General features: G+C 38.3%; 1 protein-coding gene across 1 annotated transcript; it reads left to right on the top strand.

Moving 5' to 3' along the window:
- The first annotated feature begins 9,393 nt into the window (after positions 1 to 9,393).
- LOC104893032 (hypothetical protein) lies at positions 9,394 to 15,313 on the top strand. Its single transcript, XM_010679069.4, has 7 exons — positions 9,394 to 9,697; positions 10,425 to 10,527; positions 10,632 to 10,720; positions 10,856 to 10,911; positions 12,115 to 12,261; positions 13,495 to 13,620; positions 14,756 to 15,313. The coding sequence occupies exons 1-7, from the start codon at positions 9,582 to 9,584 to the stop codon at positions 15,034 to 15,036; spliced, it is 918 nt and encodes a 305-aa protein (XP_010677371.1). The 5' UTR covers positions 9,394 to 9,581; the 3' UTR covers positions 15,037 to 15,313.
- The last annotated feature ends 346 nt before the right edge of the window (positions 15,314 to 15,659 follow it).

Raw genomic sequence — 15,659 nt, 5'->3', positions numbered from 1 at the left:
ACTACTTAGGCCGACAGGGGCTCGATTTCCTTCACGATAAACATGAAAAATACTAACTTCCCAGTCTGGCTTCTCAATGAGTTCAAGGCAATGATTAATCACATGCGTGTTTTCACTTCGGCCTCCTTTCTTTCTGCTTCAGAATTTGAACACAAGCTAAGTTATCCATTTGTATCATGAGGCGCCCAATGCTCTTAGCTGCGGCCTGCCGTGCATGGTCTAGTCCTTTGGCGAGGACTAAAAATTCTGCGCGAAAAGAGGTACACACACCCAACTTCAGTGCAATCGCAGAGATGAGGATGCCACGATGATCTCGAATAATTGCTCCACCCCCAGCAGGACCAGGGGACCCCTTAGCTGCTCCATATGTATTTAAGACATACCAGCCATCAGGCGGGTAATTCCATGCTACTCCTATTTTAGTCCTTTGGGCCCTGGATGAGGTAAGTTGGGGCCCAGCAAAATTCGCTTCCAGGCTTCTTCGCATTTCGTCATATCGAACATGGATAAATCCCCCAATGTCCTGATGTACCTCATTCCCCCTTCCGAATACATAACAATTTCGCCATCTCCAAATCCACCAAACTGTAATACCAAAGAGAGTGGCCCAGATGGTATAGCCATTAGGAATCTCTTGGAGTTCGAGATTATGGGTTATCCACTCTTTGAGGGGGAGACGAAAAAAATCTGGTTCCTCAACAGGCCCCCCAAGTTTAGAGCACACCATCCTAGCAAGTGGACAATCACGTATGATGTGGAGCGTGCTTTCGTCATTCGCTCCACATAAGAAACAACTCGGGTCATCAACAAGACGTCTTTTAAACCGGGCCAAAATAACCAAGCACTCGGTCATGCCCCACTATCCAAAGGAAAGCCCGTATTCTCTGTTGAACTGGAGCGGTCCAGATTAAGTTCCAACAGTCCTCATATACCATTTCATGTTCGTTTCGCATTATCGTCAGAGCTGACCGGATAGTGAATTTGCCTTTCTTACCATCACGCCAGTAAACCAGATCACTGCGAGTTGCGTCTTGCTTCAATTCATGATTTTGGATCAATTTCAGCGTATCTTGTGGGAGAAAAGAAGCAAACATGTCCCACTTCCATCCTTGGAACTCATCCCACATCTCCGCAACAGTTGCCCCTGCAATGTCAGTTGGGTCCGCAAGAGGAACCTTAGTGACCCAACGATGGCCCCAAAATATAGTAGAGGTCCCATTACTCACTGCGATTTGCAACCCTTCATCAATGAACTTAGCATTATCAGTTATCCCGCACCATACATTTGACATGCGCGTTTTGGGCTTGAACATGTTGACATCACAACTACCATTTCAATACTTGCTTCTAAGAACGCGGGCCCACAGGGAGTTTGGTTCAACTAATAAACGCCACCCCAGCTTAGTTAAAAAGGTTGACTTGGCTTGTCGAGTACTAGGGACGCCCAGACCCCCTTAATCCACTGGTTTTTGTAAAGTATTCCAAGCTAACAGATGAATACTTCGTTTATCTTCAACGCCCCCCCCCCCCAAATGAATTTACGCATTTTTCGATCCACATCATCACACACCGTTCGGGGGATTTTGGCCGATTACATCGAATAACTTGCAGTGGTGGAGATGGTAGACTTAGCTAACGTAATACGGCCAACCAACGAGAGGTATTTGGACTTCCAGCCTACTAATCTCCAATCAATCTTTTCACAAAGGTGCTTGAAAGTCTCCCTAGTAACCCTGCTAGTGAGTGTCGACATACCTAGGTACATACCTAAATCAGTCGTACTTTCATTGCTCAGAGACTCACACACTCTCTCTTGCATATTATGGTCAACATTAGCAGAGAAAAAAACGCGAGATTTGGATAGGCTCACTTTTTGTCCCGAAGCCAAACAAAAATTGTGAAGGCATTGTTGCACAATGTTATCCTGATCCGTCGAGGCCTCCGCAAATAGGACAATATCGTCCGCAAAGAAGAGATAGGATAACTTAGGCCCATTCCTACGAGCATAAATTGGCTTCCATTTTTCCATACATTATTATAGCAGCTTCAATGTTTTGGAATAGCCTCTCCATGCACAGCACGAAGAGATATGGAGATAGGGAATCGCCCTGTCGTACACCCCTGCTAGGAGAAAAATTATTTGTGGGCTCACCATTCCAAAGGACCTGCATCGAGGCCGTTGAAATACATTCCATGATTACATTAACCATCAGGATAGGGAGATTTGCTTGGTTGAGTGTATCTCGAATGAACTCCCATCGAGTCTGTCATACGCCTTCTCAAAATCAATCTTAATCGCCATGTAACCCTTGGCCCCTTGTTTATATCGCATCGTGTGAAGTACTTCCTGCATGATCACTATGTTGTCCGTAATTTGCCGTCCAAGAATGAAACTAGCTTGGGTATTGGAGACGATGTTGGGCAGGATGCCCTTCAGACGATTAACAATCACTAACTTGTTTAGTTTTAATCAAATTTAAATTGATAAGTTAACTGAAAATTTAAAACAAATAGTAAGAAGGGGTTTAAAGTGATATTATATGTGTGATTTCATCCTAGGATTTTGCTAAATGTTGTCATGAAATTTCCTACTAACGCCCTGTATTTTTGTACACAAATACATGGGTTGTATTTAATACATGTCATTTCCTCTTTTCCTTTCTTTATTTAAACCCCCACACTTTCCATGTTTTTCACATAAACCACCACCAAACTTTCTTTATTCACTTTCATTTTCTATCAAGATTTCCGACATTGACCAAGGTGTTTGCCGGTGTTGACCAACATTGACCAATCAAGAAGAATCAACTCCAGCGTCATGGCAAACAATGTGAGTTTTTTCGCCGATGAAACTAGTCATGCGCCTAAATTAGACGCCTATTTTAGGCGCCTGACCAGTGGATCTGATATTTTTATTTTGTAAAAGCAAGATCTAATTTAGGCGCTTAAAATATCAGTTTAAGCTTAAAATTTAGAATATCTAGTAGAATAATATTTTTACATGGTAGAATATATGTAAAATTTACATGATAGAATTTACTATGTTTAAGTAGAAATGTAGAATTTACATGATGTATTATATGTAGATTTTTAGTTTATCATAATAGTTATATTTACATTTTAACATATTAAATGTAGAATTTATATGATGTATTATATGTAGATTTTTAGCATATTATAATAGTTATATTTATATTTTTAACATATTAGAGTAGTTATAATATAGTAGACATAAATTATTCAAATAGTGAAAACTACAAGTAAATAATATTATTTTGCATATTATAATAGATTTTAAGCTCGCCTTAAATTAAAATACATGATAATATGGACGTTAAATCAAAAATATTTACAGGCGCCTCATTTAGACACCTTTTTCTTACTACAGGCGTCTAAAAAAGTAATTAGACGCCTGCACCACAAGTCAGGCGTCTAAATGCACCATTTGGCAGGCGCTTGCACCATAGGCACCTACCATAGACGCCTGACCTATATATGGTGCAGGCGCCTACTTTAGACGCTTGTTTAAGTTTTTTTGCATGTTTATTTTTTTTTCAATTTATCACTGGATTTTAACTTTGTAATTTTGATATATAATATATTAAACAATTTATATTTACTTGTATAGTCTTTATTAGGTTCCATACTCAAGCAATTACAGGGATGGGGTTAATTATCATAGTAGATTTAGGATAAGTGATGGATTCACGATAGTTAAAGAGGCGTCTGATTAATGAAATCGCAATTTCCATAGGCTTTGAATTGGTTATTCACTCGTATAAGCAAAATGCGAATGGTCCCCGCATTTGCCATTTGAAATATTTTTGGGGGACGAGATCCAAGGGGGATAAGGTAGACCCGAGAAAGGTGAAACGACCTAATACATCAACAAAGTTTTGTGGATATCGATTTAGGATTAACTTGATTTTGGGGGACCAATGGTATGTGTTTATTCCCAATAGTAAATATGGTTTTCACAACCACGCGTTCATAGTATATCCGGAGGGCCACAAGCAGACCAGGATGATGCTAGGGGGATTGTTCGACAAATGACTGATGCTGAGACGGCACCCAAAAACATTCAAGCTGCTGTAACAGAGACATACCCGTATCTTCACCAAACAATAAAGCATATATACAATGAGAGGTATTTTTACAAATGGAAGGGCGTGAAGAGCAGACTCCAGCTGAAAATTTTCTGCACCTTGCTAGGTTGAAAAACTATGTGTCATGGTCATAACGAGATGATGATGAGTTATTATTTATGAATCCATGTCTCATCCTGTTGGTACGAACGCATTTCATACATATCCTTGGGTAGTTGGCACCGATTCAACGTATAAAAGGAATCGATACGGTATGTCTTGCATTGAGTTGGTGGGTGTGGCACCGACAAATATGAACTATCTCATCGCCTATGCCATAGAGAAGGATGAGACTGCAGAGAGTTACCGTTGGGTGTTGGAGTGCCTACGTAATCTACTTGGCCATTAGTTGAGCCCACATGTCATATTTAAAGATCGTGAGTTGGGTTTGATTAGGCTTATTAGTCAAGTTTTTCCAGATTCTTCCCATCTTCTTTGTACATGGCATATTAACAAAGATGTGGAGGCACGAGTTAACAGAATATGTGGGGCTAAGTCATTTGGAGAGCGATTTCGTGCTGGTCATTGGTGGAATGTGCTAAATGCAAAAACAAAGGATGAATATGAGGTTGCATTGGCAAATTTGAAGTCCGACTGGGCGTGGAAGCAATTCGTTATTGATTATGTTGAGACAAGGCGGTTGAATCCTTATAACACCAAGGTTGTGAAAGCATGGACAAACGACGTGCTTCATTTTGGGAACACAACCACATGTAAAGTAGAGAGTGCTTTTCTTTGGAGTGCTCGAATGATAAGAAATTCATCCCCTTAATGGCTTGGGATAAGCTCGAGCTTCCTAAGTTTCTTGGAGGATTAGGCATCGGAAACCTGCTCCATAGAAATCTCTCTCTTTTGTTTAAATGGATCTGGAGGTTCTTTAATGAACCTAATGCTCTACGGAGGTAAGTTGTCCAATGTAAATATAAATATGAAGACTCGCTAGTCATTGCAAATCTTCCTTTTCCTAACAAAGGTGGGCCATGGCGAAATATTTGCAGCTCAATCATCTCCCATGATGTCGCCAGAGAAATAGTGTTGAAGGTCGGCATGAGAGCGGTGGTTCGACGCGACTCCGACGACTCACAGACGACGACGGGGGGTAAATGAAGGTGAGCGAGAGAGATGGTGAGGTGAAGGTTTCGTCGGGGTTGGGGTTTTCTGGGTGAAAATGGTTTTGGGGTCTTCTTTGGGTTTTCTAGACAGCCGTACCGATAGGAGGGGGGTATTTGGGTTTATCAAACCGATCAAGGAAACTGAAAAGCGGGTTTTGGATTTCTGTTTTCGGCAAAATACAACTTAACTAGTTGCACATAAATTACTAGTAAAAATCACCTCATAAAATTAAGTAAAATATTTTACAACACGACAAATAAAATTTATACTTCACACCTCAAATAAAGTAAGTAATTTCCGAAACATAATTAACTTAATGAATATAATTAGCATTAAATAAATGTTCTTAAAAATAGGGCTATTACACTCACCCATTAATGTTCTAATTTTTTTTTCCTTTTTTTATAACGATAATTTCAAAAAGCACAACAACTCCCAATACAAGTACATAATACTCATGATTTCCTTAATTCCTGTGCCCAAAGTGAAACGGGAACTATAAAATGGGACGGGGTAATAGTACTTAAAAATGGTCACTCACGATAAGAGTTCAAAGTCCAAAAAAAACTCTCTACTTTTATTGGTTAATCCTTCCTTGGGGTTTGGAATTGGTTGTTGCAAATAAATTCAACACTTTTAATTGTGACACGCAAAACTCATGCTTAACTCCCGAGAATGATTACTCTCTTAATTTTTTTCATTTGTTATTAGACGCGAAATCCATGTCCCATAGTTAATTAGGTTCGGATTCTCTAGAGTTTTTATGAAATCTTACAGGGTGGAGTTAAATTTGAACCATACATTTTAAAATCAAGGGCTCATATTGGTGGGAGGAAAAATTTAGGGGGTTAATTTTGATGAGAAAAAATAGGGGGATTTTGGAAAGAGAATATATGAGCCATTGATTTTTTATTCAATGGTTGATATTGCTCAAATTCTACCTTGTAGAGTTATTTTACAACTCTAGAGGATCCAAACACATCATTTCTAGTCACTAAGTATCTAATTCCAAAGTGCTAAAACAATAAGGTACACACTTATCTAATATACTTGTACGATTCTAGCCACATCCCAAATTGTCCCATAACTAGTGTTTTACACTCTCTCCGATCTCCATACCTACCAGTAATTCAATACGCCATGTTATGAATGTAATTGGTTCTAGCTGTTATTAATTGCAAAAAACTCCCTAGTGGTTTAAGTGAATTGTGGCATAACTATAGAATTTTTTTTTCATGAATGACGTCAGAGGAAGTATTAATTTCTCCAATGCGTTGAACTTTAAATTAATTTCATGCATACCTTCCACGTATGACAGCACGGGAGAATTTTGATTTTTTTTAATGAAACCGCTACTCCAAGTAGCGGTTAATACCAACAATTGTTACACTATCGAAGTTGATCGCTACTTCAAATAGCGGTTATATTATGTCCCTAAGACAATCTATAAGGCAAGCATCACCATAGGCTTGCTGCGCACAGCTTTGCCTTTGTTTCCCTTGAGTTCGTTGTGTTCTATAACGAATCGCTACTCTGAGTAACGATTTTACCTCGTAAACCACTACCAGCAGTAGCGACTTAACTTAAAGTTAACCGCTACTTCGAGTAGTGGTTTGTTTTGCCGAAAATGAAAAAATTCTCGCGTGTTGTCCTACGTATATGGTATCCATGGAATTAATTTCAAGTTCAGCGCATAGAAATTAATACTCCCTTTGACACTATTCATGACTCCATAACTATAGTAGCTATGTTCCATTCAGAAGGTAAAAGGTACACCTTGGTGTACGTACCTCTATGTACACCTCATGAGTATGAAGCCAAATGAGTCTGAATTTTTCAAGTGAGTACGAATTACCTAAATGAGTATGAGTTTTTGCAAATGAGTATGAGTTTTTCCAAATGAGTATGAGTTTTTCCAAATGAGTATGAGTTTTCCAAATGAGTATGACTTAGCCAAATGAGTATGAGTTTGCCTAATGAGGATTTTCCAAATGAGTATGACTTAGCCAAATGATAATTTTTCAAATGAGTATGAGTTTTCCTTCTCATATTTAGATTCCCATTTCAATCAATCTGTACAAATCTAAAGAAAAAAATTAAAACTGAATTGTATTGAAACAACAAATTCGCGTCAAATTCACACAAAGCAAACCGACAAATCAAAAAATTCGAGGAGAAAATTCAATAAATATGAAAATCGATCAAAACAATGCAGAATGAACGAACAAAAAAACAACAATGAAGAAACATACAACAACGCAAAGGCCACGGAAAACGTCGAGAGAAGCGACAATAGTGGTTTTAGATTTAACGGAGATATTCATCGGCGGAGGAGTCGTGGCGGAGGTAGTGATGGAGGTTGTTCAACATCGTTGTGAAGAGGAGTGTATTCCGCCATTAATGTCGAAGGTTGAGGAGGAGAGAGAAAGAGACTGAAAAAACCGCTCTACCCCCAACCCTTTGATGTATTTACATAAAATACGCTTGGGATTGCACAGAGCTGTGTACTCAAGGTGTATGGAATAAACTTGCATGTTCCATTGATCAAGGTAATATGTGTACAATAACATATTGGTAACATTTTCATAATAAATGAAAAATAATACTTCCTCCGTTTCACAATAAGTGAAACACTTTCCTTATTTGGAATAGTCACAATAAGTGCAAACCAAGCTTTAAATGGTAAAAGAATTTCATTCTTATTACAAATATGCCACCAAAAAGCAGGAAGGGACTACAACTCTTTGCTAAATAACGCCCTAAATTTTCCTACTAACGCCCTAAATACGGTATTTTATACCGTTTTTATATCCTTACATTTCTTTTCTCTCTCCCCCCCTTGACTCACTTCCCCAACCCCACCTTCTCCAATTCCAAAAGTTCCCACACCACCACCACCACCACCACCACCACCATCATGGACCATGGTTGCTCTTCTGATTTTACCTAAAGGTGGAATAATGCTGTCGATCCAATTCCAAACCTAAAAAACAGAGGATTGTGTCGTTAAAATCAGAAGCGAATGACAAGGAGCACCAGCCCAATAATGCTTTAAATTGGTCTGGGATATTGTGTTTGAATACAACAAAGCAAATGACGAGGAGCACCAGCACCAATCCTCCCCTAACAATGGAGCAAATTCAAACATAGCTCTAAATTGCAAACTGAAAACCTACTGCCAACTGCCAAGGCCTCCTCTCCTCTGTTTTATCTTCATTTTAATTTTTTTTTTAAAAAAGAAGGGCGCCCACCAAGGACGCCCCACCAGCGGTGGAGGCGTCCTTGGTGGGCGCCCCTCTTTTTTTCTGAATTTTTTTTTTTTAAAAGTAGGTAGGCATCCACCATGGACGCCCCACCACCGGTGGAGGCGTCCATGGCAGGCGCCTCACCATGTGGTGAGTTGCCATGGACGCCTCCACCGGTGGTGGGGCGTCCATGGTGGACGCCTACCTTTTTTTTTTGTTTAAAAATTTAGAAAAGGAATAAAACAGAAGAGGGGAGGGTGTAGGGCTACGGCAGTGGTGGTGCAGTGGTGTGCGGCGGAGGTGTGGCAGCAGTGGTGAGCTTTGTCAACATGTTTGATTTTTTTCCCCCTTATTTTTTTAAGAAAAAACATTATGAGAGGTGGTAGTATTGGTGGTGGTGGAGGAGGCATGAAGGTGATGGTGGTGTGGAAGAAGGGGAAGTGAGGAAAGAAGAGAAAATGAAAAAAAGAAATGAAAAATACAAAAATACAGTATTTTATACAAATACAGGGCGTTACCAGGAAATTCTAGGGCGTGATTTAGCAAATGAGTATTATTTTGAGTCTATTACGAATAAGGCAACCCATTATGTTATATTATTAGTATTGGAAACTCGGATGCGGTTATCATTGTTGAATAATTTTTTTTCTTCCCTTACTATTTCAGAATGATAGACAAGAGATATGCGTGGTTTTGTTCGATATGATTCATTGTAATTTCTACATAAACAAATTTAACTTGATGTTGTTTGATTATGTTTTTTTTTTCTTTAATAATGCTGTTTAACCTTCCATTAATGCATTTCTTAAGTAAAAAAATTGATTAAAAAGTCATTATAGTCTTTGCAAATGCCATTATTATTTATTTATGAGGTGGGATTACACCAAAGATCTCCTCTCCCACACATGCCACTTAAATTTTAGAGGATTGAAATTTCCCCAATTTAAGAGGATTGAGACTTGAGAGTGAGCTGTGAAGGTGTGAGTTCGCAGATATCTTCTTGTTGAGAGTGTTGTTGAGAGTGTTGACAGGACACAGAAAGCATAGCAAATTAGCAATTAGCAATTAGCAGAGGAGGATGTCCATGTCCTCGGTTATACCTTCATCAACCATTTCTCTTACCCCACCATCTCTTAAAACCCGACACCTCTTTCCCTCGCTTCCCCTCTTTCGTCTCTCAACTCTTCAGAATCGGTAAATTTCTCCTCCACAATTTTATTTGCATCTATTTTCTATTTCTTTATCAAATACTATGTTATCTTCATAATTAGTTTTGTTTGGTATGCTTGTTTAATGCTAACTATGCATTTGAGATTGTGGGTGGTACTTAATTCTAGATTATAATTGGCCAATTGGGTTTGAATTGCATGCACAAGGGCAGTTAATAGATTTTGGTGTTGCTATGATTTGTACCGTACAAATGGATTTGTAGTCATTGGAATTTGTGGCAAAATGGTCACACATCACAACTGGAAAGCTGAGCTCCTAGTAGGTTTTTGTTAGATCAAATCATGGCGAAATAGGGAAAATACATACATTCTTCTTGTCATTGGAAAAATTGATAGCTTATTTTCCACAAGGGTCTACTCCTAAGTGTTCTTTAGGTTGATTAAAATTTCCTTTTTATTGATAGTGGAAGTGTGATTTTGTTCAGGAAGATTGGGGAATTAGATCTCGGGTGTCAGCTTGTTATATCTGGCATGTAATTGTTAATCTGTAAAGGGACCTCATAAATCAAAGTTACACCAAATCATCTTCATACGCCGTAATTGTGCCAGAATGTTAATTGAGTGATGAGGATGCTTTTGCTGTGTTAGTCTAGGCATATGGTTTGGTTTCTGGCAATCGTAAATCTTAATTGCTGAGATACTTAGTATGAGGACCAAATTCTCAATGTTGCTTTCATTTTATTCAATTACAGGCTCAAGAGTTGTCATGTCAAGTGTACTTATTCAGGAACAAACATAGAGGAGAGCTCCAGAGCTACTACAATAGATGTGACAGCTAATGTTAGAACTGAAAAGGTATGAATGTGAAGGATTTGGATCATTTTTTATATGTCCTGAGATTAGTTGAATTTTCTGTTGAACACAACTTTATTGCTCACTGGAGCTTCAATTTTTAATAGCTAGTTGTTTTGGGAGGCAGTGGATTTGTTGGCTCTGCAATATGTAAGGCTGCTGTATCAAATGGCATAGAGGTTGTAAGTCTAAGCAGGTTCGGCTTATTTAGCTTGCACAATCTTATATAGCTGATATTAATGCAAATTAGTCTTGAGTGTCTGACCATATTTGTTTCTGCATATCATTTGGATCCTATACAGAGTCTGAAGTTTCAATGAACTTTATGCAGGTCAGGACGGCCTCGTATCTCAGAAACTTGGGTAGATCAGGTTTCCTGGTTGCCAGGCATGTGTCATCGTTCCTGCTATCTTACTATGCCATTCTTACTGTAACTTTTTCAAGTAGTTGATCTATAGGAATTATGCTTGATCCACTATACTGGTATCTGTACGTTCCTTTCATGTTTCATCGATTACATTGATTGTTGAAGCATTTCTCTGAAGTTTCCGAAGCTACAAAATATCTGCGAAAATTTCATTTTAAGTCACAGTCTGTCAAATTCATGACTGAATTCTCCAGATTCTTCACAATAGCTGCTTTGTTTGGGAGTTATTTACAATTAAAGGTAAACGACCTTGCTGAATGTGGATATTGTGTACAATAACATAATAGTATATGCTGCTCTAGTCTTCCGTACACAAACATCAGATTATGCTTGAAGAGCTGATCTGAATTATGCCTTTCTTCCTACTATGATTGTTTGTGCTGACTTTTTTTTATCAGGACTACTACTATCCTGATTTGTCTTCACCCATTTGTTCTAGAGATTTCACTTATGGTGCATTTTGCTTCCATAAATATCTTGGGTTGCATTAAGTCTTAAGAGATGAGTCTGAGAAGAGGTATTTTTACTGCCATCTCTACACGCCAAGAACGGTATATCATGCCATTATTATGGCTTCCCAAGTCATATCATAAGCATGGGTGAGGGAGCTATGCTTTTGCGAGGCTCTTCGTAACGGGAAGTCCTTGTTATATGTGAGTGTGACTCTCCATCTGTTCATCCTTCAGGAGAAGAGGAATACTCCAAGAATCTAGAAACCAACTAGGAGACCTGTTACCTAAAGAAGTGTATGAAACTGCACGGGAAGCCTCTATTGTTCACAATTATGAGTATATGAGTAAATGATTTTGCACAAAAAACATGTTTCAAATCAACAAATCCAATAAAATCCCCAAAAGAAGCGATGAAATATTCTAAGATGATTCTGCTGATAAGGTGATTTTTATTCTGGACTATTTATCTTAATGGTTACCTTGTACCTGGGATGCAACCTCTTATTGGGTTGCTGGCCTTTGCACCATGGATGGTTACCCCCTCTTATACTTGTATAAGAGGTCTTTAATCAATTAGTTTCTGAAGTCTATATATATATATATGACGATGATGATTTGCAAGTGAATTTCTTTGTTCTTGGCTCTATGGTAATTGCCAGATAGCTGTGGACTTTTCATGGAGACAGATCTAAACCCTCATTTTCTGCACAGGTGATGTTTTTTATGCTAATTGGGATGAAGTCCTTATTGGAGCGACTGCTGTTGTTTCAACACTGGGAGGTTTTGGAAATGAGGAGCAAATGAAAAGGATCAACGGTGAGGCTAATGTTGTTGCAGTAACTGCCGCAAAAGAATATGGTACGACATTAATCTTTGATATCCGCGAGCAATGTGATCCCTGATCATTCTGACTGCTGAAAATATGTTTGACATAAGCTTATCTTTATCGTTTCTGTTCAAGAATTTGTCAAAGAAACAAAAAAGCTTTTTGTGCCTTCTAAACCTCCTCTCCTTTGAATTTTTTTCCTCAGACCATTATAGAATTAGTGTATGGTCTCACTATCTAAACCAGGATGAATACATTCATAATTACTGTTTATGGGTAACAAGTAATAAAGTATGTAGAATTTTGTTTTTGCAGTATACCTTATTGAATGGGGAGAAAGCTTTTCCTAGATGATTATCTGGGAAAATGTAGAAGTATATCTAAATCGATTTGATATGCCAAAGATGTCCCAAACTGCCCAAGTAGTGGCTTTACTTATTCACTGCACTTTTATAGTGAATGGAAAATTACATTATAACATCATTATACCCATTTACTCATTATGACATCGATATTTTTATTGGAGGAGTGGGAGATGGATAATCACTGTTTGGGAGAAGCTTCAGTAGCTCATGTAAAAGATATTGCCAACTCTATTAGTTGCAATTTCAAGTATAATTATTTTATGTTTTCATGTTAATTGGTCATAGGATGCTTATATTTGTTAGTGCCATTCAGTTGTCACTTATATCTGAATTATACCTTATCACGGGCCTGTGATCCCTTAGCATTTTCTATTGCTTTGTTAGGTATACTACACATATTTTGTAAGTAGTTAAGTTAGCAAATTGATCCATTAGCTTCGCCTAACATAATCTGTTGTATCGAGCTTTTAAAAATAGGCAAACCAACAGACCCCCCTCCCCGGGACCCCCTAAACAAAAAGAAAAAAATGGCCTCCTCTTCAACAGTGTGGCAAAAGCAATGAACAGCTGGTGGGACAATAGTTTCAACACTTGATGACTACCTTAACATTTCCTGTCTTCATTTGGAAACGGTATTTGTGACAATGTAGAGGAACTACAGGTATGAAAGTAGAAACAAATTTCGGACAACAGTTAAAAAGAAACTATATCCAATTCACATTAAAAGTGATTGATGGAGTGATGAGACATAAAAACTTGCGATTTCTGTAGAAACAATCATAGCAACTTCTTGTGTAGATTCTGCCATTGCCAATGTTCGGAAGATTAGGATGTATGCAGCCTTTGTTATCTTATTCTATTGGAGATCAATTTTCATTACTTCTACTTACATCTATGCAGGAGTTCCTAAATACATCTTGATATCAGTGCATGATTACAATTTGCCGCCCTTCTTGCTTGAATCTGGATATTTCACTGGAAAGAGGAAAGCTGAATCAGAGGTTCTTTCACGATACCCTAATGCAGGTAATGAACTATCACATTATCATTTCATGTCATGTTGTGCAATGCTCATCTCTCTTCCACCTCATGTTTGAACTTTGAAACATATAGTTTGGGAAAGTTAACTAACAATAGACTCGTATGCTTGGTTTCATCTTAAGTTCCACCTTTTTCATGCTGGAAGTTATTCAATAAATTGGAAATGGGTGTTTGTTTCCCTCGAATAAAGAGAAAGAAATGGGTTATTGTTTTTCATACTTTGTTGGGCATGATCTTTTCCTAGATAGAACTTGCTAGGATGGAGCCAGTAAATTCACTATATGAAACATTATATCTTTTTTCTCTAAGAAGACCTATTTGGTTCTCATTAGAATTCCTCTCACAATCATTTGCCTTTTGCTCTTATATTTCACATTTGTTTGGGGTCACTCCCTTTGAACCTAAACACTCAGGAAGCTGTGTGCAATTTAGATCCTTCGCTCCGGGTTGCATGCTCTTTTCATTATACCTAGCTCTTCTTTTTTTCCCATCATTTCTACATGTTTTCATTGATGTACTATGATGAACTAACATCATCAACAGACCAAAAACAGTAGATTATGGAAGAAAATAGAGACTATGGAAGTGAGGAAGATGATTAAATCACCGATTACAACCTCGCCACTCTTTCGAGAGTATGGCACTCTCCCAATTAAGCTAAATGACAACTTTTGACAAATCTTCGACATGCCTCTTTCTCCCTAATTTCCCCTATTTATAGAGTTTCTTCCCTTCTAAGCTACTTAAAACTAACTAATCATGTAATAACAAAAGTACCCCTCTCCCTAAGTCGATTCATTACATGTACTTGCATGCTCTTATCATGAATGTACTTGCATGTTCTTATCATTATACTTGCTTGTTCAATTAGCATCCTAAAAACATATGTATGTTCTTTTTATAATGCTTCTATATTCTTTCTATTTGAATATATAAGTGTAACAAAAAGAACATGCAAGTGTAATGAAAAGAACATGGAACCGAAAGCATGATTCGCATCATGCTCCTGGGTGTAGGATTTGAGTCATTTGGCCTTTCCACATTTTACTACCGTACAATGAACATGTGTTTCCATCAAGGAGACAATGCTTACATCTAGGTTGGATTTAAATTTCCACAGGTGTTGTACTAAGGCCGGCTTTTATATATGGTAAAAGAAGGGTGGATGGCTTTGAGATCCCTCTCGACTTGGTAGGGGAGCCGTGGGAAAAGATTCTGAGTGTTACAGAGAATCTTACCCGGCCATTAAATTCTCTTCCTGCTTCAGACTTGCTTTTGGCGCCTCCTGTTAGCGTCGGTGATCTTGCACTGGCAGTAATTAATGCCGTGAGAGATGACGACATGTTTGGTATCTTTACAATTGACCAAATTAAGCAAGCTGCCAAATACATCAAGGTGTGACCATGTACTCATTTAGATTGGAGCTTTTCACCAGCATCACCAACTTCAGCACTTGCTAGATAGTCAGTCAGCTAAATATATATATATAGTTTGATGTACGAAGCAGGCTTCCTAGTACTATTTTCTTACAACCTTAGCCGGTTAGCCCCGATAGATTTGTGTATATTTGGTCAATTACAGGGAATGGTAAGAATTTTGGGCTACGGAATCCGTATCCGTATGCATTGGATATTCCCCTTTTCCCCCAAGGCCCAATATTCAGATTCTTATAGTGCCATATCTTGGTGACATTGTGAATAATCTCCTGCTTTTCCTGTCATCCTCACCGGGTTCTATCGTCCAGAACAGGTGGAAGAGCTTTCTGTCCCAAACCGGCCAATCCCCATCATTTTCCAAGTGGAGTGAAAATATGGAGGGGCTTTTGTTTTGGGTAGATCTAGCGGTTTTATTTGGACTGTTAAATTTCAATACAGATCTGGATAATTAATTAGTGAACAGTGAGTGATCATAGGTATCCGAATGCAGTGAGTGAACAGTGAGTGATCATAGGTTCCGTTTGGTAGGCCGTAAAACATTTTCAGTGTAAAATGATTTTCATGGAAAATAATTTACAATGGAAAACA

Source organism: Beta vulgaris, chromosome 5 (assembly GCF_026745355.1).
Source record: "Beta vulgaris subsp. vulgaris cultivar EL10 chromosome 5, EL10.2, whole genome shotgun sequence".
NCBI classification, from domain to species: Eukaryota; Viridiplantae; Streptophyta; class Magnoliopsida; order Caryophyllales; family Amaranthaceae; genus Beta; species Beta vulgaris.
The sequence above is the reverse complement of the archived record's forward strand: the minus strand, read 5'-3'. Positions and strand labels throughout refer to the sequence as shown.

Bases quoted from the DNA above. Each gene is read 5' to 3' on its own strand.
- LOC104893032 (XM_010679069.4), top strand. From the start codon at position 9,582: ATGTCCATGTCCTCGGTTATACCTTCATCAACCATTTCTCTTACCCCA. The intron at 10,528-10,631 runs GTATGAATGTGA...AATTTTTAATAG, and splicing joins CTAATGTTAGAACTGAAAAG to CTAGTTGTTTTGGGAGGCAG. The intron at 10,912-12,114 runs GCATGTGTCATC...TTTTCTGCACAG, and splicing joins TCAGGTTTCCTGGTTGCCAG to GTGATGTTTTTTATGCTAAT.